Source organism: Oenanthe melanoleuca, chromosome 17, assembly GCF_029582105.1.
Source record: "Oenanthe melanoleuca isolate GR-GAL-2019-014 chromosome 17, OMel1.0, whole genome shotgun sequence".
Taxonomy (NCBI): Eukaryota; Metazoa; Chordata; class Aves; order Passeriformes; family Muscicapidae; genus Oenanthe; species Oenanthe melanoleuca.
In genome coordinates, this window is record NC_079350.1 from 6,004,299 (window position 1) to 6,023,952 (window position 19,654).

At 40.7% G+C, this 19,654-nt stretch overlaps 1 protein-coding gene across 8 annotated transcripts in view; it reads right to left on the bottom strand.

The window, feature by feature from the left end:
• SPTAN1 (spectrin alpha, non-erythrocytic 1) overlaps positions 1–19,654 on the bottom strand; it is a 45,832-nt gene that overhangs the window by 4,940 nt on the left and 21,238 nt on the right. For 2 of the 8 annotated variants that reach the window (XM_056505160.1, XM_056505159.1), the window contains exons 22-51: positions 19,110–19,258; positions 17,715–17,774; positions 15,418–15,616; positions 14,780–14,884; positions 14,226–14,249; positions 13,846–13,881; positions 12,818–12,865; positions 12,403–12,494; positions 12,108–12,252; positions 11,813–11,994; positions 11,551–11,650; positions 11,224–11,421; positions 10,955–11,101; positions 10,314–10,417; positions 10,024–10,186; positions 9,517–9,531; positions 7,715–7,846; positions 7,239–7,376; positions 6,770–6,874; positions 6,353–6,561; positions 5,603–5,723; positions 5,335–5,456; positions 4,742–4,874; positions 4,261–4,359; positions 3,832–3,991; positions 3,529–3,605; positions 3,190–3,399; positions 2,662–2,958; positions 2,085–2,197; positions 1,267–1,284 (exon numbers count right to left, since the gene is read on the bottom strand). In XM_056505160.1, the coding sequence (XP_056361135.1) occupies positions 1,267–1,284; positions 2,085–2,197; positions 2,662–2,958; positions 3,190–3,399; positions 3,529–3,605; positions 3,832–3,991; positions 4,261–4,359; positions 4,742–4,874; positions 5,335–5,456; positions 5,603–5,723; positions 6,353–6,561; positions 6,770–6,874; positions 7,239–7,376; positions 7,715–7,846; positions 9,517–9,531; positions 10,024–10,186; positions 10,314–10,417; positions 10,955–11,101; positions 11,224–11,421; positions 11,551–11,650; positions 11,813–11,994; positions 12,108–12,252; positions 12,403–12,494; positions 12,818–12,865; positions 13,846–13,881; positions 14,226–14,249; positions 14,780–14,884; positions 15,418–15,616; positions 17,715–17,774; positions 19,110–19,258 (3,701 nt within the window). The remainder of the gene's footprint in view (positions 1–1,266; positions 1,285–2,084; positions 2,198–2,661; positions 2,959–3,189; positions 3,400–3,528; positions 3,606–3,831; positions 3,992–4,260; positions 4,360–4,741; positions 4,875–5,334; positions 5,457–5,602; positions 5,724–6,352; positions 6,562–6,769; positions 6,875–7,238; positions 7,377–7,714; positions 7,847–9,516; positions 9,532–10,023; positions 10,187–10,313; positions 10,418–10,954; positions 11,102–11,223; positions 11,422–11,550; positions 11,651–11,812; positions 11,995–12,107; positions 12,253–12,402; positions 12,495–12,817; positions 12,866–13,845; positions 13,882–14,225; positions 14,250–14,779; positions 14,885–15,417; positions 15,617–17,714; positions 17,775–19,109; positions 19,259–19,654) is intronic. The other 6 variants (XM_056505165.1, XM_056505166.1, XM_056505161.1 and 3 more) reach the window with 5 other exon arrangements.

The following is a 19,654-nucleotide window of genomic DNA, read 5'->3' on the forward strand; positions in this document are numbered from 1 at the left end:
CTTGGAACTAAGTCCACATTTTTAATCTATTCACAGAGAATTAGGGACAAATTCTGCCTGGCATATCAGCAGCCCTCTGGTAATTTGTTCAACAAAAGAGCCTGGCATGAGGATCTCTAACTCTGACCCTGCGTCTTTCAGTGAATGGCTCCTTTCTGTTCACTCGTTCTTGGATACCAGAACTAATCTACAACACCACTTGACAAAGGAGCAGAGAATTCAGCATCCATTCCAGGAAAATCTGCTCAGCTCCATTAAACTGTACAACAAAACCAGGGCAAACTATTTTTATATAGCAGAACACAAGAGACTGTGATCATTACAGAGCAAATAAGCAACAGAATTATCTGTGAAGATTGCAGTCTTTCGGAGCAAGGCCCTGGCCTCCCCTGTGCACAGGCTGACACACAGCCTCTGCCCTGGCTCAGAGACTGATGGCATTTGACATCACATCTTATCACAAAGCCTCCACTGTGCTGAGACTCGTCCTGCTGAAGGAATTTAACTGGCCAGACAGACACATTTGCAGAGGCCTTGGTAGTCTGAAAACATTTAAAGATCTTATTATTTCCTTTCCACTTCCAGACAAATGGCCAGCACACATCCTCATCAGGAATCATTGCTGTGGACACAGAGTGGGCTTAAAACTGCTAGCAAACTCCAACATCTTCTTGGATTCATGTTGGAAGATTGGTTTTCTCCTGTCAAGGCTAAAATCTTTGTGGGCCATGGTTCTGCAGCAGATGAAAAATGGGCAGTTCATATTTGCAAACGACAGGGTTTTAAGATCCGTAATTTCAGCAAAATGTTGTTTTAAGAATATTCCCTTATCAAAACCAGTCAATACTTTGGAGATTTCATTGTTCTCAGAACAGTTATGGCTAAATGTTTTATTTCACTAAGTCTCTTAAGCTAAAACACTAGAAATATCAGAATATCCTGTCTTTGGAAAGCAGCTACACTCTCACATATCTTCTCAAATTAGGGGCCTTTTCCTGTGCAAGCCCTCAGAGAAAGCAAGAGCAAAAGTCAGGATTTCCATGCCTGTGGCTGCCTGCTTTTGATTAGGAAATTGTTATGTTTCTACTGGTTTATAGTTAACTACTCCAAAATCTTCTTTCCTGTGTCTGTGCACCTCAGCAAAAAGTTGTTCTTTTCAAATAAGAGGGATTTGAGCACAGCTTTCACAAGCGATGTAACGACAGGAGAAAACACACAGAGCAGAACACGTCACAAAATTTGAAAGATATAAAAATCAATACTAACCCATCTAGCAGGTAAGTCCTGTAGAATGTGAAGATCCAAACATCAGGCAGCAGGACAGAGACAAGACAGTAAGAGAAGGATAGAGATTCGGGTGGGAAGCAAACATCAAAAAGTTAAAAATCATATTTATATTTCATTATTTCATGAAGACACATATAGAACTATTTGTAAACACACAGACAGAGAATCACAGGGTTACATGGAACAGAACTCACCTCCTCTGACCCCCAACCAGAACCTGTCAGAGCTGCTGACAGCACTGAGTGCAGGCACCTGCAATGCTCAACCTTGAGACTTTTTATTTCTAACACAAACCTTTGTTAAACCTTTACTCCCTCTCTTAGAGAACGTTATTATTAGACAGTAGCCCAGGGAAACGATTATGAAGTTTTAAGCTCTTTTCACATCTTCTTTCTCTATTTGAACTCCAGTAAGATTCCCAATACACTACTCAATACAAAAGGGGCACTAACAGAAACACCACTGGCACTTCAGAGTCTGCTTGGAGCTATCTGTGCTCCACTTCCCCAGCTGTGCTGCAGCCTAGTTCAGGAATAACTGAAGAAAAATGAAACCCTGGATAACTGGAGTTACTGCAGGAAAATTAATTCAGAAATAGGAACATTTTTAAAGTCTGGTGTTTCAGGGCTTTCCTTTCCCCTGTAGCTAATGGGGCCTCCCTCAAATCCCAACTGCAGGGAATGGACAAGTCCTGATGAGCTGTTTTTCAGGAGGATGACAGTCCAAAGAGATGCGGATGCATACAAATACTACCTAAGGAATTCTCTAAGGGCAGGTACTGGAAAGAAAAACTCTACCTGGTCTCCTGAATCCACTGATGGAAGGCATTGGCATGCTGAGCAAATTCCTGACGCAGTTTGTCATTTTCTTCCTGCCTTCGCTGTTCCTTCTGCAGCTCCAGTTCACGTTCCTAAGAAGTGAACAGTAACCTCAGAGAAATAAAGGGATTGATCTCATACTGTAACAGAAAGCAAAAACTAACATCCCAGCACTCTTCTAAGCCTCAAAACAAGATTGAGTTCTCAGGCATCTAGAGAAAAGCATTTCAGGTGATAATTGAGAACTGACATCCTGAGAACTGGAATTGAACCAGCAGTTGTTTCACTGCATAGCAGAGAAGTTAAACTTCTGTTACAGTCAGGAAGTGAGAGACATGTACTTTACCTCTGGGAGAGCCACAAATAGAAAACCATGAGAACAACTGACAATAGCACAAGTTTATAGTCAATGGCAATTTTTCTTTGCTCATGAATTTTGAGATATTTTGACTGTATTATGGTGACAAACTCTTGTACCCATTATCTCAGAGAACAACTTCCAAGGACCACTGAAAGGTTGTAAACTATGAAGAGAATCTTTCCCTCACTGACTTGCCTTGATAATTTTCTGCAGATTCCTCCAGGTTTCTTCAAGAGCCTCCATAGTGAACCAAGTGTAGGGGTTGGAGGCCACACGGAAGCTCTTGATCTGGCGATCAAGCTCTGCCAGCTGGTTGAAATCAGCTTGGGCAGAACTTAGGGAGGAACGGAAAGCGTCGTGAGCTTCTCTCAGGGCTTTGATTTCCTCCAGTGAGTTGCAGCGCACAGGATCTGTCAGATCCTCCTCAGCATTCTCAAACCAGCTGTTGAAGGCAGAGGCCTTCTTTGCAAAAGTCAGGAAGAGATCCTCAACCTTGAAAAGACAAAAAATACAGTCGTTCAGTAATGGAAATATTCTATGTGAGCTCATCTGGAATTAACATACAAGAATTTGCTTTGCAAGCATCTCAAAATTCTTATGTTAATTCTCCAGGACCTCCAAAATCATTAGTAGCAAAAGCATGAACAGCTACAGAAGTTGCAAGTGTGTATTTTTTATCAAGTGCACAATTAGATTTTTGTAGCTCCATGGTTGGCCATTCACCTTTCTGAAGTGCTCCTGAGCCTCCAAGAGTTTCTTTTTCCTGGTAGCAGAATTAGCCAGTAGCTGGTTCCAGCGTTTCATCAGGGAAGCATGCCGGGCCTCGATGGCCTTGGACTGGATGTGCTTGGCTGCGAGCAGCTGGTCTTTCAGAGCAGTGATGTTTGCAATTCCCTCCTGCTGGAAAGCCTGCAGTCCAGCATCAAATGTTTCCTGAAGCATTGAAAGAACAAAAGATATTTTAGATTGTATTTTTACTTAGCCTTTTCAAAACCCTGCATGTATTTCAAACACAGATTCTTGTGTGTTCCCTCACGGGGTGGCAGCAGCATCAGCACTGACCTGTTTGGTGAGCAAGGTTTGCACTGAAGAGAGGTCACGCCCATAATCATCAGTCTTCAGACTGTTTTCTTTCTCCCCTGGGAAATGAAACAAATTTTGCAAAAATGTCATTTCTCCATCTCAAGCATTCCCTCTGTTCCAGATCAGGTCACTACAAAAGCATAAAGCAGGGACAGCACTGCTGATCACTCTGGGCTTAGGTCTGTTTATTACAACAGCATGAGGAGCTACTGGAGACCTTTGGAAATGAAGGAGTTTAATGTTTGTTTGTGACCAAATACTGTACTCCAGTACAGAACATACCTATCCATGACTCCACCACATCTGCTTTCCAGTTGAACTGGAGGAAGGCTGAGTTCTCATCCAATTTGGCTTTTCTCTGAGCTGCTGCTTTCTCCAGATCTGACACCTTGCCTCTGAGCCCCTTCATCTTGGCAGTGATGTTCGCCTCATGGTGATTGTTCTGTGTGACAGGGAGGAAAAAAAAATACAGGCATCCTGTATGATGTTGAAGTCATCTGAGGCATTCAGGACATTGGTGACAGAGCAAGGACTTCAGCTGAAAGACACTGTCTCAGAAACAGCTTTGAAAGCAAAACACCAACAGTTTATTCAGCCACAAAAAATGAGTAAGAGCTCTTTTCAAAGACATGACAGAGAAGAGCAAGTCTACTGAACATGAAGATGTCCTGGGGAGCCTTTGAAGGTTTCTCTTTACTAGTTCATGCTCACCTTTTTGATGAGATCCTCTCCATTAGCACAGACATCATTCACTCTGTCCTTGTGGACAGTAAAATCAGTCTCAAATGCCTCGTGCTTCTTCAGCAAGCCCTGCAAATACAAGACACAGGCACTTGTAAAAATTATTTCTCACCATTGATTAAAAAGTAATTAATCTTACAAATCAGTTAGCATAAAATTTTTCTTCAAAAATTAATCTTTGCTGGTTAGCACAACTTACTGGTTTTCTGTGGACAAAAGGAAACTGACTTCCAATCAGAGGTCAAGAGATGCAAAGCTACATCCAACTGCAAGTAATTTCTATGGGAAATAACATTACTGGGATGCTTTTACAAAGTGAATTTATATTTTTTGTAGGCTTTCAAAAGGAACCACCACTGACCTCTAAATTGTAAAGACAGTTAAAGAAAAGGTTTATTATGCTCTAACCAACAATAATGCAACAATAAAGTGCTGACAACTTCCTCCATACCTGGATAGCAGCAAGTGTGTCCCCATAATCCTCGCTGGCTACCAGTGTCATTTTCTCATTGATCCAGGCTTCTTCTTCCTCAACATTTGCTACAAACTGCTGATACTCCAGAGACTCCTCCAGACGCTGACCCCTGTGTAGGGAAGGCAAAACTATTAAGTGCTGCTTTATGGCACTGAGATGTAAAATATAAAAACAATATGCAGAGCCTGAATCCCTTTATTCGCATTTCACTCCTCCAGCAGCAGCCATGGCTGAAGCTCTAGGAATTCCTCAGACTACAAACCTGCAGCTGCCAAAGGACTGAAGCAAACTCTCTCCCAACAGTTTCTAATCAGGAAAAATCTCCTGGTAGTGAATTAAAGCCAGCTGATGGCAAGTCTGTGGTTTCCAACTGGTGCAAGAACATACACCTCAAAAAGAGGCTCATGTTTCTTCTGAGGAACATTGTCAATAGACTTGTAGAGTCTATGATCAGTGATAGATGCTGTTACATCATATTCCTAATAACCCATACCCTGAAATTCTCTAAATCTGATCTTTATGAGTCCATGTAACTTTGAATTAATACTGAATTTTACAGAAATTCATACCTAGCAGCTGCCAACTGTTTTAACTCTTTCCAGTGATCCACAAACTGAGCCAGTCTCTGCTGTATCTCCTCCTTTCCAATTGTGTTGTCATCCGAAAGCTTCTTACCCGTGTCCAGAACACCCTGCAGAGAAACAGTTATTGGAACACCACCTGCCTTCCTCAGGTGCATTGTGTGGGGTCCAGCAAAACTCCTGCTGGCTTTCATCTCTTCCACAATTAAGAAGGGTGCTGCTTATAGAGAAATCTGCCACAGGGAGAGGCATTTACCTGGATAGCAGGTTCATGGGCAGCTAATTCTGCTTCTAAGCGCTTGTGTTTCTTCCTCAGATTCTGCACACCAGTCAGGTCTCTGCCATAGTCCTCTGAGCTAACCAATAGTTTCTTCTCTCTAAATTCAACAGAGAAGAGAGAAAGATAAAATATTAAGAGACCTTGGATGTAAAAAGTTGTGTACAAGAATTATTAGCAAACAGCAAGTGGCTCTTGGCAGCACATTATTGTGTGAGGAAAACAAGGTGACAGAGGGCCCATCATTTATCTTTGAAGAACAGATTCCTCTGTACTGTTTTCTTTTTTAAAGTATAGATGTATTTTGTAAAGTTGTCCAATTTTTGTATTAAAAGCATGACAAAAGAAGTGCTCTAATGGGAATGATTTCTATCAGCCTCACATCTTTCCCTCCTCCTGAGGTACTAACACCAATGTAGAAAGACCATTTGATTAATTACAACAACTGGCTAGAATCAAGAAGGTACTTGAAACTGAAAAAGGTTTGAATTTTTGGTAGAAGCTTTCCCAAAAAGACCAGAATGAAATGTCTGAGCCTAAACACTGTTTTTCTGCTTACTGGGATTTGACCAAAGAAAACTGCAGATAAGAAACCAGACCCAAAACAGTTTTTCTGGAATGGCAGCAAAGGTGATCTCCTATAGACACACAGTTGTTGGAAGGCAGCTCTAAAGCCACACTAAAGGATATGAATGTCATTGGCAAGCCCAGAACTTGCCAAACACCCACTTGATCCAGGACTCTTCGTCGTCCATGTCACGGAAGAACTGGTGCAGGCGGTGGCTCTCGTTGAGCTTGGCGCGGCGGGTGCTCGCCATGCCCTTGATGCGCTGGAAGCGCCCGTTGATGGTCTCGCGTTTGTCTTTCACTTGGGACGTGTCAAAGGCACTGCTGGTCATCAGACTGTCAGCCTGGCTGTTCAGGTCCTTCAGGCGGTCCTGGACACAGGAGGGACAGAGCAGGGATTGCTCAGAGCTCATTTCTGTGCTCATTATGTCAGGATCAAAATCAGAATCTGACTTGCAGTCACAGGTATTGTTAAAAACCACATTTCAACAAGTCTGACTGGAGCAGGTATCAGGAGCTGTACCTATAGAATTTGCTTATAACTGATAAATTTTCCAAAACTAAAAGGGAAAGTAATACCTCATGAGCAGATATATCAGCTTCCAGTAACTGGTGTTTTTTCAGAAGGTTGTTAACAGATGCCAAGTCCTTCCCATAGTCTTCAGATGCCAACAAAGCCTCCACCTGAGGATGGAGAAGGAAACATGGAATGAAGAACAAATTGTGTTTCACAAATTCCTTGAAACTATAGTTTTATGGTCTAAAACTATGCAAATTACTTCTCAATCTTCTACTAAACCTTTACCTCATCACCTGTTTAATACCTAAAAGGCTCCATGCAAATTTGCTTCTTCTCACCTTATTGTTTATAACTAGTAACATGAACACATAGACAAGAATTTCACTAGTAATAAAGTTGTTTTTTTTTTTAAATAAACCTACACTTGCTCAAAGGTAAATAGTGCTCCACAAAATCTAATGTCAGCAAATGTAATAAACTGAAAATAACTGAAGATGCTTTGCAAATAATTAATTCCTATCTTATTACCTCTGAAAGCCAAAAGTCAAAGTCCTTGATTCCAGTATTGAAATTCTGTTGCTTATTAGCTTCTTTCAGTTTCTGACTCTTCTCTGCTGATTTCTGTACCAGGAATTGCCACTGGTCAGCCAGGGCAGCCAGGCGTGCCTGTCAGAAAGCGGGAAAGATAAGTAAATATCACAAATAGAACATGAAAAAAGTTCTGATCAATGCAAAACCAGAACACGGTGGAAGTTTGACTGTTGATTCCAGATATGCAAGTTAGAGTCGCTATTTCATGTTGCCCAACTATAATTTACACCTCAATCAGAGGATCAGAAAATTTATTCTCGAGACCGAAGACAGAATGATTCACTTGATCTACACTCTGTAGATGAAATAGAAAAGCTTTTATAAGGCAAGATTTGTTCTAGAGGGACACTGTCCTGCCTCTGTTACCCCAACACTGCTCAAAGCAAAGCCAAGCAAGACTGGAAGGTGCCCACCTTGACGGCGTCCTCGCTGCCAGCGCACGCGCCCCTCTCAATGAGGGAGTTGCCCATGTCGATGACGCCGCGGATGCGGTCGGCGTTGGCGTGGAGCTCAGCTTCAAAGGCCTGGTGCTTCTGGTGTTTGCTCTGCAAGGACAAACCCAACCATCAGGCACTGCACAAAGGGCTCCTCTGTTGTTCTCATGGGCTGGGTTCTCATCAGCTTTGTGCACGGGCTGAGATGAAGAAGTTCTCTCTGGGTAAGGGTATTCACTGCTCACTCCAGAGGTTACTCTTATTACCTGAGTAACCACCAAGTTTTGATCTGACAAAACTGTGGGTGAACTGATACACAGAATTCTGGCAGCATGTTCTGTGGTTCACAAGTGCCAATGCAAAATTCCCTGCACTGAGCTGAGCTGTTAGTGCAGAAAAGATTCCTAGTTTTCAATGCACCCCTTTGAAAAGCAGCAATTACACATAGCCTGAGTAGAGCAGATCATCCTTTCTACTCCTACAGTAATTGCACAAATTCCTACTTCCCTTCCTAATCTATAGATAATTATCAGAAATCACTGCTCCAGCTTATCTGCTTTTTGCACAGTTGTGATCTTAGTCATATATATAAGATAAATACTGAATTAACAGCCAGAAACTTCTATAAAAATGTAACTGAATTGTTTGGTAAGAATTTTTCTCTGCCAAGTTGAGAGCACCATGAGAACAAAAGGAGCCTTGGTGTGAGAAGGAGTGTGCAGCTCTCATGTATCCATGATCCATCCACCCACCAGGAGTATGACAACAGCACAAAAGTGACAAGACAGAATTTGCAAGTATAAACTGGAAATGCTAGTGACATTGGACATGGGTAGAAAGTATCCTAGAGAATGGAATGAAAGGAAATGTTAGATCAAAAATAAAAAAGGAAAAATACTATAGTGCTGGTATGAGAAATTCTGCATGAACTGCTTCATTTTGGGAACTCAAATCCTGAGATCATAAAAGCACATCCTTCAAAGCTAGATCTACCAACTTGGAAAATTCAATTTAAAAGCTGCCAATTGCCTATCTCCATATAATTACCATGACAACAAATTGCAGACAAGCCTTTTTAGTTTAATATAAAATTATCTTTTTTTTCCAACTAAAAAGTAGTAATTTAATGTACCACACTCTGAAGTGACAAATGATTCTTTCATTTCTTTCTCGTTAGCTTTCCCTTTGTTCTATCTTCTCCCTCCACATATCCTCATTTTACACAACTTCTTGGATTCTACAAGTGCTGTCAGCTTTCCATCTGGTACATCTCTTTTTCTGGAGTGTTCTTTCTTTTTTATTCCCCTCTATGCTATTGCAAGAACTAAGCCAATCAAGATCTATCCTTTACTGAATCCTCCATCTTCACGATTTGATTTTACAAACACAAGCTCATGGATTTGGCATTATGCTCTGGGTTAAATCATCACAAGTGATAGTCAAAAGGCCAAATTTCTCAAAAGCAGGCATAGAACCCCATTCTCCTATGGGCAAACTCCTAAAAAAGCCTAAACTACATCATTAATGCAGCATAAATTAAACAGGTCATGCAGAACACCTGCAAAACAAATACATAAATAAATGATGCTGAAAAGGAATTAACAAAAAAGCCACACCCATAGGGCGAGGATCAACAGCTGTACCTGGATGGAGGTCAAGAACTAACAGAAAAAGAGATTGCATGAACTGATGGATGGAGCAGCAACCAGAGCTTGGGCTTACACAGAAGCTTATACAGAGAAAAATAAATTCACATACCAGGGCTAGTCCAAACTACTTACCAGCAGTTTGGAAAGCTATAAAACAGATTGAGAGAAGTAGTTCAGTGCATTCATACTACTTCATTAACCAGAATTAAAACATAAGAGGTAACTTTATTCCTTAATACTGAAAAATAAATGAGATTTCACATTTTATAATGTAAAAGAGTTGAGACCCAAGAAATCCATTTCCTTATTTTATTATTGTCTAGATGCTGGGAGAGAGACAGAACAGCCACTTGGGTTTCTTTAGGAAACTTTCTGCTGCAGATACCACATATCTTATTAATTATATGCATGAATAATTAATTATAGGCATGAATAATTACTAACCAAGTCCTATTTTGGGTCTCCTTTCATGCATAATGTAACTTCCATTTTCTCCTTGTTAAAAGGAGAACATGTCCAACTTGATGCACTATTCTGTCATCCCTGAACAAGAATTCCTGAGCATGGATTTTCAAACCAGAGGAGGACTTGCAAAGTTAACAATGATATTCTGATTTTTAAACCAAGAACCATATTCACCTGGATATTTGTGGGATCCTTATAGGACTCATCACTTGCAGTCTGAAGCTTTTCACTGATCCAGGCTTCTATTTCATCCACATCACGACTGAACTGCTGGAGGGTCTGAGACTCTCCCAGCTTCGATCTCTTCTCAATCATTTGAGCTTTCAGACGGAGCCACCTGCAGTAATTTGACACATACAATGAACAAAACACTAGAACCACATGAGGCATCACCTTCAAAAGCTACAGAACATCCCTAAAGAGGATTTCCAGCCATCTCCTTCTCTTCCCAGGGCAGCACTGACCTGTCCAGCACCTCGTTGCGTCTGTTGGCAATGACTCCCTTGGCATAATGATCTGCAGCAATCAGCTGGTCAGCAAAGGACTGCAGGACAGCAATTTTCTCTTCCTATTCAAATCAGAAACCATGAATTAGAACTGTGGTTCCCAATGATGAGCAGTGATGAACAGAATAAGCCTTTTTACCTTATTTAAATTTACATTACTAGGGCCCTATGAAGGAAGTCTCTCTTCTACAGGACTGCAGAGCTCAAATTAGAACACTTTTCATATGTGACATTGAGGAAAAAAGGATCTTTTGGGCTAAAAACTTCAGCTGTATGATCTCGCAATAAATCTAGGTAGCTTTCTGCTACTGGAAATATAGAGAAACTGGAAATATACCCTTTTCTGCCACAAATAAAGGGAAAAAGTAATTTCAAATCAGTAAATTTACACAAATACTTGCCACTATTTCTACACTGTCTGTAGGTAATGAAATACATCCTGATCTGCATAAGCTGCTTCTAAACTTCTGTGCAAATTCCACATGGCTGAATATTTGGAACTGAACTTTAGAAGCCATATATGGCAGGAACTCCTTTTGCTAATAATTCACATGAGAAAATAGAAAGTATTTTCCCCTTACTTCAGCTAAACTCCTCACCTGGACATTGATTGCTTTATCAAAATCTTCATGTTTCTTGATGAGTGCCTCCACACTGTCTAAGGAGTCTCCTTTATCCTCTGTATTTAGGAAAGCCTCCCGAGCAGCCATCCAGTTTTCAGCTTGTTCACAGTCCCGATGAAACAACTGGGGAGAAAAAAAATCCAAAGCATGAGCAAGACAGATCAAGAGCACTGTTATCACCATGAAATTATAAACTTTTTAATGAAAAAGGAATTATTTTTATTATCCAAACTTCAGCAGAATACCTGTAGTTCCAGGCACTGGTCCAGCATCATTCTGCGCTGGACCCAGGCCTTCTCCAGGTCTGTCCGTTCTTGGTCCAGAATATCCAGTTTCTCCTTGATCTCTGGGCTGGCATAGTGTCCATGGGCTAGAAGTTGTTGTCCAAACTGCTCAAATGCCTGGAAAGTGCCAGCTCTTGCATCTATTTCTGTGCGGTGTTCCTGCAAGGGGCAAAGATGTGCTGCTCAATAACCAGAGCTGGAACTGACCTATTTTTGGAACTCTAATTGGAAAGAGTCAGAAAAAAGAAACATTTGTTGATGTTTATGATATACTTATCTTTCACATACCTGGTGCCTTTCCAATAAAGCTTCAGCTCCAGTCACATCCTTGGCAAGTTCATCTGAGGAGACCAGGCCCCGGATCCCGTTGATCCAAGACATGAGGTCCCTGTGAACACACAGAAACAGGGAATTTTTATCTCCCTTCACTGAAATAACTCACGAGAGGGAGAAGAGTCATTTCCTGAATCCTTCACTGAAATATTCCCATGGAACAATAAGGCACGTATACTTCACTAATAATAAATTGAGAGGGGGAATCCATCACTACCTGAAGTCACTGAGGAAACGCTGCAGGTCATGAGAATCTCCAAGCTTCTCTTTGCGCTGGTCAGCACGTTTTCCCAGACTGTTCCAAGCCTGATTCAACTCAGTGCATTTTTCCTGGAGATCTTCAGCAGATTCTGGATGTGACTGGATCAGACGCTGGGCAGTTTCACCAAGAGAATTCACCTAGGATTAGAGAAAGGGAAATGAACACAATGAAGACAGAGAGAATTGCTATAGTTCAGTCATTTCTGGTAGATAAAAAGAAAGTTCTTGGGTTTTCTTCCTCAGAATCTCACCTTATCTCCCAGAGCTGCCAGGTCTCTCTCAAAGCCTTCATGTTTGCGCTGCAGAGCCTGAACACTGGCCAAGTCATGCCCATAGTTGTCTGTATTTAATGCCTGATTTTTCTCCTCTATCCATTCTTTGGTTTCATCAGCATCTCTGATTTAAAGGAAGGAAAAAGAGAATTAAAAGACCACCCTCCACTGAACAAGCTGGGGGCTGAATATGATTTTTTTAGAAAAGGTCCTGCTATATTTCAGAATTCTTGATAGACAAAGCATTTGAGTCAAGACCAAAGAAACCCCTCACCTGTGGAATCTCTGGACTTCGTGGGCACTGCCCAGTAACTGGCTCCTCTCCTCTGCCAGCTGCTGCAGGGATCTCCAGCGCTCATTCAGCTCCTGGGTGACGGAAGTAAAAAGTCAAGACTGGCCTTTCACTACAGTTGAAGGTTACTAAATTCTGCTTAATTCCAGAAGAATGTACAAATTCAGATAGCTTAGTTTAGTAAAATAATTTGAAGGGTTTCACCTGAGCTGTAAAACCAAGTAATTTTATGTATATAATAAGATAGTGATGTAACTTGAGAAGCAAATGCTGTATATACTAATGCTTCTTCCAATAAATTGATTTAAAGAGTTTATAAAGCTTAATGAAAGACAAAGACTACGGAAAAGGAGGGTAAAAAATGTTCACAACTTCTAAATCAGGTCAGAGAAATTACCTTGATTGAGTTGAAAGTTGCCACAGTGTGTACCATCAAACGTGCAGACTGTGTGAAAAGGCAGAAATAAAAAATATAGCATTGAAGTCAACTCTAACCAAAAGCAAAACCAGACTGAAAGAAAACTCCTTAAAAAAATCAAATAGAAACCAGGAAGAGAGACAATGTAAGTAAATTACATAGGCAATTAAGAGTAATTGGTTATAATACCTAAGGTATTATAGACCAGAATAAGAATAGTCAGAATTCACAAAGTGAGCACTGTCATGTTAGTGTAAACTGAAGCAAACAAATCTTAATGAGGACAACGAAAAGGAAATTTAAAGGCAACTTTCAATACATGAATTTAAACCCCCCAAAATCTTAGTCATAGTTTGCTAAGGCTCTTAGAATTCAATGTACATGCTTGTAATTTGCAAAAAAGTACTTAAAAAGTCACCAGTTCCTGGCAACATGGCTGCATTTTCTGTCAAAATATTGCATACTAACCTGGTTTCCCCACATTCACACAGCTTAAAAGATGTACAAGCAGCTTTAAGTCTAACAGGGTGGATACAAGACATAAAACACGGGAATGAAATGCTGGGGAAAACACAATGCTGGAAAATTTAAAAAATATTTAAGATATTTTTGTACTTCAGCAGGTGACAGCTCTTCCATTGTAAGCCTCTAATCAATGTCTAACTATTCTAGTAAATGAGCTGGAGGTAACTAATGGGATACAGCATATTCCTTATTAAGGGGGTATTGACATAAACGGTTTTGACTTGGAGGAATAAAAACTTTTTTGTTGTAGTAAGCAGAAAGCAAAGAACTCATGCAAAGTGAACAAGGGATTATTCAACATCTATTGCCCAGAAACTGGAATCACCCTCATAGTACAAGCTCAAAACTAAACATTTTTATAGCAGAGGTAAAAACCAGGCTGTTGACAATTTCTGTGGCATAGGAGAAGCAAATGGTTTTAAAAAGATGATGTGTTGTAGTTTTTGTTTTCTTGTTGTGTGCTACTAAGCAATGACACCTACCTTCCAAGGAGAGGCTGTCTTAGAATCAGTTTCATCCTGTTTGAAAATGTGAAGAAACAGCTTTAAATACGAAGCAGAAACTAATACTATCAGAATACAGTAAAAAAATCTTGAAAATATCTGTGCTCAGTCCTTAACAGTGTAAACACATTTTTTTCATGTAAGCATTTATATCAATTTGGGTTATGCTGCTTGCTTAGATCTGTGATGTGGGGCAAGACATTCAGGAAATAAAGGGATCATCGATAAGATAATCTTTGAATGTCCATTCAAAGTCATTAGTGAGTTCCATCATGGAAATGAACTACAGTTATGGCTGAACTTCTCCTTGTACATCCCAAAAAATTGCCACTCCATCCACCTCAGAAATTAACACTTACCCTGGGCATCATCCCATAGACTTCCTACAAAGAGATAGGACAAACAATTTGTTATTTTCTAACAGAAAGAATGTTTTTCCCAACATGCTTCATACTTAGTTGGCACAGGATAAAATTATTTACAACACAAATGCAAAAAAAGCTGGAAAAAACCCCTAAAAAACCCAAACCAAAACAGAAAACCCACAAACCTTCTCCAGTCTGAATTGTGCTCTATTTTATTTCTCTTTTTCCCTACCATTCCTCACCCATTTTTTTGCAAATAAATGAAGGCTAAATTTCAAATTTATATGAAACAAAGTTAAAGAATGGATTCTCCATGACTTTTAATATTACTGTAAAGACTTTCCATTCCTAAAAAGAGAAAGGAAAAAGCTCTGGATACTGCTGCAGTTTGCTCTAGCATTATTAAAAAATATAATTCTAAAGGTCTTTTAGGAGGGCCACACCAGAGAACAGCCTGAATCTTGCAATGCTAGGCAAAGACAACAGACAAAAGAAAGGAAGAAAATCTTTTGCTTCTTGGATTAGACTAAGGCAGAGAAAAAGAGCACCTGTTGCTGTACTGCTTGTACTTCATCTGCCATCAGCCCTTCTGACTCCAGGTCCTTGGCAACCTTGTTTATATCCTTCAGGCGTGACTCGTTGGCTTTGAGATCCTACACAGAACAGGGAAATGTCCCAGCATTAAAATTCACCCAAGCAAAAGATGTGGAACAAGGTGGCTCAGCAGGAGTGCCAGTGTGTGAACAGCAGGAATTGAGCACAGTGACCCTGAGCTCTCAGAGAGCCTGTTCCAGGGAATCCCAGCTGCCAGATGTTTTTTTTTTTTTCCCCCATATCTTGGGGAAATAACTCTACAGATGGAAAAAGCTTTCAATAGGAAAAGCTTAACTGAAGGTTATGCTTTACACAAACTGAAATTCCTCCAAAGCTTGTTAGATTCTACTGCAGTGTTGAAAGAGAGTTGGCTGGGAGCTGGGAAGCATGGAGCAACCTGGGGAATGTAATCAAGCTGAAGACACTTGAGTGTGGGTTTTTCAAACAAAAAATTCATATATACCTTCTATTTTATGTCCAATCAAAGCCATGTTTCCTACTCAGCTATGAAGAATTGTCATGGATACATGATCGGAAAGCCTGAAGGGAAAGGCCAGAATTAACATACACATTATGCAGCATCACAACATACCTTCTGAAAATCATCAAATTTCTTCTGCAGCACCTCCACCTGCTCCAGATCAGCACCCACTTCCTCACTGGTGAGTGCTGCTTCCTTCTCATTGATCCACTGCTGGAGCTCGTTGGCTTCACGGAAGAGCATGAACTTCTTGCAACTTTTCTCCAACATGCCTTTGCGTTTTTCTCCCAGTTCCAGGAGAGAATGATACCTGGGAGAAGCAGGAAAGGAAAGCAGGGAACAGTCAGATGGAACTGAGTCCAATCACAGGAATTTCCCAAGTAGTGGGGTCCCCAAAAATGGGGAATCCCTGAACTTATGCCGTGTTCTGCTACAGGATGAGCCACTCGTGCAGTTGGGAATGAAGACTGTCCATGTCTCTCCTCCACATGGATTGCACACCAAAATGGGAACTCTCACATGCAACACCTCACTGGGCAAATGCAAACCCAAATCACAGCCTAGACTGGGGTAGGCTCTTAAACCACAGCATCAGTGCAGGGCAGGAGTGACTTCACAGGCTCTTACTTGCCAAGAGATATTTTCCTAGAGTACATCAAGTTTGTCATCAGATGATGGAAATCCACCAACCTCCCAGCTTTAGGACATAAACTTATCTTCACTAGCCATTTTCCAGTGCAAAGTCTGCTGAATGTTTAAGTAAGGTGTGTATCTTTGATAACACACTTATATTCAACTGGAAAATCTATGAAAATCCACTTTTTATATCTGTGGAATTCTCAACATCAGTGATATTACTTCTTTACATTAGAACAGACACAAAGTGAAACCTCAAAAATGTTTAAATTGGTCTGCACAGGCAAATAAACTTCTTAATACCAGCCAGTTATTTAAAACACCTTGTAATCAACTAGACACAGATGATCCTACAAGACCTTTCCCAAGCTATTGCCGAAAAAAATCCAAGAGCAGTTTTGCAGTCATTGATACTGAATTACAAATCCCTCTAGCAATGCATAATGCCTGTTCTTAAAAAACCTGCATTCAGAAAAAAAACACTCTTAATACTCACTTTATTTTAAGTCTTCCAGAAGATGAGACATTTTAGCTGCATCTGGAAGGGTTTTTTATGTCCTGAATCAGTTTGGACATCAGTCTATCACAATGACCAACAGCAGCAACACAGTGTCATTATTAAGCATATTCCTTCTAATGTTATTAAATCAAATAATACCAGACACTGCTGAGTTACCTGCAGGGGCCTCACATGGGGATGTTTTCATTTCCCACCCTGAAGCATGAGGGTACATACTGAGCTGCAGCATTTTCCTAAACAACAGCTCAGAGATGACAAAGTCTCCTGGAAAAAATCCTCAGTATCCTGGGCTGTAATGTCTATATACCAAACTGATAAATCAGCTCTCCTTCCATGGAAGCAGAGGCTTTGTGGCTTCTGGTAGTTTAAGTGGGCAGAAAGGAACTAAGAATATTTCATATTAGGTTTACAGAGAAACTCTCTACCCTGACTTGAAAACATTGCTTTGAAGCCTGCCCTAACTGCAGCTGTTTGCCTCAGCAAACAACATTAGGTATTAAATACCTGTAAAGCTCATAGAGAATCTCATAGAGAACCCTTTCAAAAGCAGATCTAACCTCAGAGTTGCTTTGCAACATTTGAGAGACTGACATAAAAGCTTGACTTTTAATTTTCAAAAAATACATTTGCTATGAAAAGCCAGGCACAGCCAATGAACACTGTGGCTTTGGATTTCCCAGCAACTTCCACCAGTATAATGCAAACTTGATATCTTTTCCAGGAGATATGAACACAGGTTTCAAAATTTAGTTAATGTTAAAATTAAGAAATAATCACCCTATATAAATAATGTTTTTTGACAGCATGAATATTACTTTATCTGATAAACCATGACAGCCCCACCCTTCCCAAACTCTTAAGACATTCAGATGTGATGCAATACTTGGTAGACGTATTTTGTATATATTTATATAAACAAACTAATGTTTCTATCTGCAATTCAGAAAATGCAGGGGATGCTTTTTAAGGAAAACGGTCTAGATAGCCCTAAAGCCTCTCTGGTAAGCAAAACCAGTGTGATGGAATAAACATGAACCGATTCAGCAGCACAGAGGTGCCCAGCAAGATAAGCAGTTGGTTGTGAGGAGCAGAGGAAACACAGACCACCACATTCATCTAAACTAATCCTCATTGCAGGAATGGCATCCTTCATGTCTCTTTGGAGCAGCCTTCCCAAAGACAGAAACAAAGGTAGGATGAACAGTGACAGTGTGGAGACAGCATGGTTTAGGAAAGGGCTAATCCTACTCACAGTTCTTCGACCTGTTTCATACGCAGAGATACACTGCCGACCTCCTTAGTAATGAGAGTCCTGCACAGACAGGGAGCACAGCAAATGCATGCGAAAAATTAGTCAGATTAACAAAAATAATGAAAGCAGCAGCTCCATCCGTGGCTGGTCTGTGGTAGGAGATGGGTAAGAGTTCACATTTATATGGAGAAAATTAAGTTTTGTTCAGAAGCAAACAGAGCAAATCAGACCAGGAGTACAATTCATGTAAGGAAACTTCAGCAGTACAGTTGAGCTCTCTCTACAAGGTCTCCTCATTTCCTCATTATTGTGCCATGGGATTGGAAACTAAAAGGTGGTCCCCTCTCCTTGGCTCTAAAATAAGGTGCCGTGTTCTAGTTACTAAAAGCCACATGCAAACCCATGGAGGGAATTATATTATTGAAATCCTGACCAGTGTGCCACAATTTTCCAGCATTTTCTCTTTCTGCTGGTAAAAAGGTTTTTTTTTATGGTTTGGTGGGGGTTTTTTGTGTGGTTTTACTTTAATTTTTTAAATTCTAGAGCTAAGGCTAGTAATTATTGCATGGCACTGTAATAATTGATGACTCAACACAACTGAGTGGGAGGAAATTCTCACACAGAATGACAGTGTAGCTGCGAAAACAGATGGGAGTACACAGAACACTTTCAGCTTTGGCTTTCAAGCGCCTTGATAAGATGAGCCAGTACTCACAGCTATCACCCCCAGCCCTTGCTTGAATTAATCTCCAGCCACCATGTGCTTTAAGAAGGTCATTAGCAAGCGGCCTTGCAGTTTTCTGTTTGCAATGATATGCTGCTCTTTTAAAAAAGATGATAAAAATTGAAAAAAAAAGGGGGCGACACATTTTAGCTCCTATAATGGCAACAAATATTGGCCACATTTCAGAAAAAAGTGATGAGCTAGCAGCAAAGTAGTCCCAGCTCATAAGGAGGGCACCTCCAGAGGCAGCCCTGTGTAGGGAGAGCACTGTACTTAATGGAATCAAATTTTAGAAAGCTTTTAAAAACAGATCACACATTAAGAAGTGACAACTACATATACAAGAGTTGCTTAGGACATATATATAACTCACAAACAAGTTTCAGTAGTTAGGTACAACAACAAAAAGAACACATAAAATACTCAAGTCAGACAATAAGTTGAGCTCTAGTGTCATGAGTTTAACGGTTAAGAACGGGAAAGGCAACAAGAAAATCTAGAGTAGGAATAAAACAACTGAATCTGGTGCCTCTGGCAAAGGAGGCCCTTGTTTTGCTCCAATTAATTACTCCCTAGTGTAAGAAGCATTAACCTAAGCTGGTGGCAATCTGTGAAGCAAAGGCCAATCCAGCTAATGCTGGCAGTGTCATATCTCATCAGTCAGATCTTACTGGTTGTCGATTTGCTCCTGCCGCAGTGCGATGCTGCCCTGCTCCTCCAGGAGGTTCTCTCGGGATGCAGACTGGGCAGGATCCAGTTTTTTCACATAGGCAGCTGGTACAAATCCCTGACGGTCATTGACTTCCACCTTCCACCAGTCCTGGAAGCAAAAAAACCACAAAGCAACCACTGTGAGCCTACCATCAAACAAAGGGTGCTGGGCAACTGAATGCTGCAAATCAGAGACTTCTATTAACACAAGGGAACCAGTGATGCTCTCAATGGTTTGCTCTTGTTATAGAGATCATTATAGAGATCACTTCAAACAGTCTTTTGAAGATACAGATCTTACTCCCATGTCTCCTCTTGTACTTGGCCAAAAATTCCTCCACGTCAGGGAATTAAAGTTCTCACTGACATGTGCTCTGTCTTGGAAAAGCTGGCAGCTGTAGAGGGGCGATGGAAATTAAGAGGTTCAGCTGAAGTGCTAAATGGGGACATGGGCTAAATGTGCCAAAAGCAAACAAAACACACAGCACCGAGGGAGCCAAGCAGG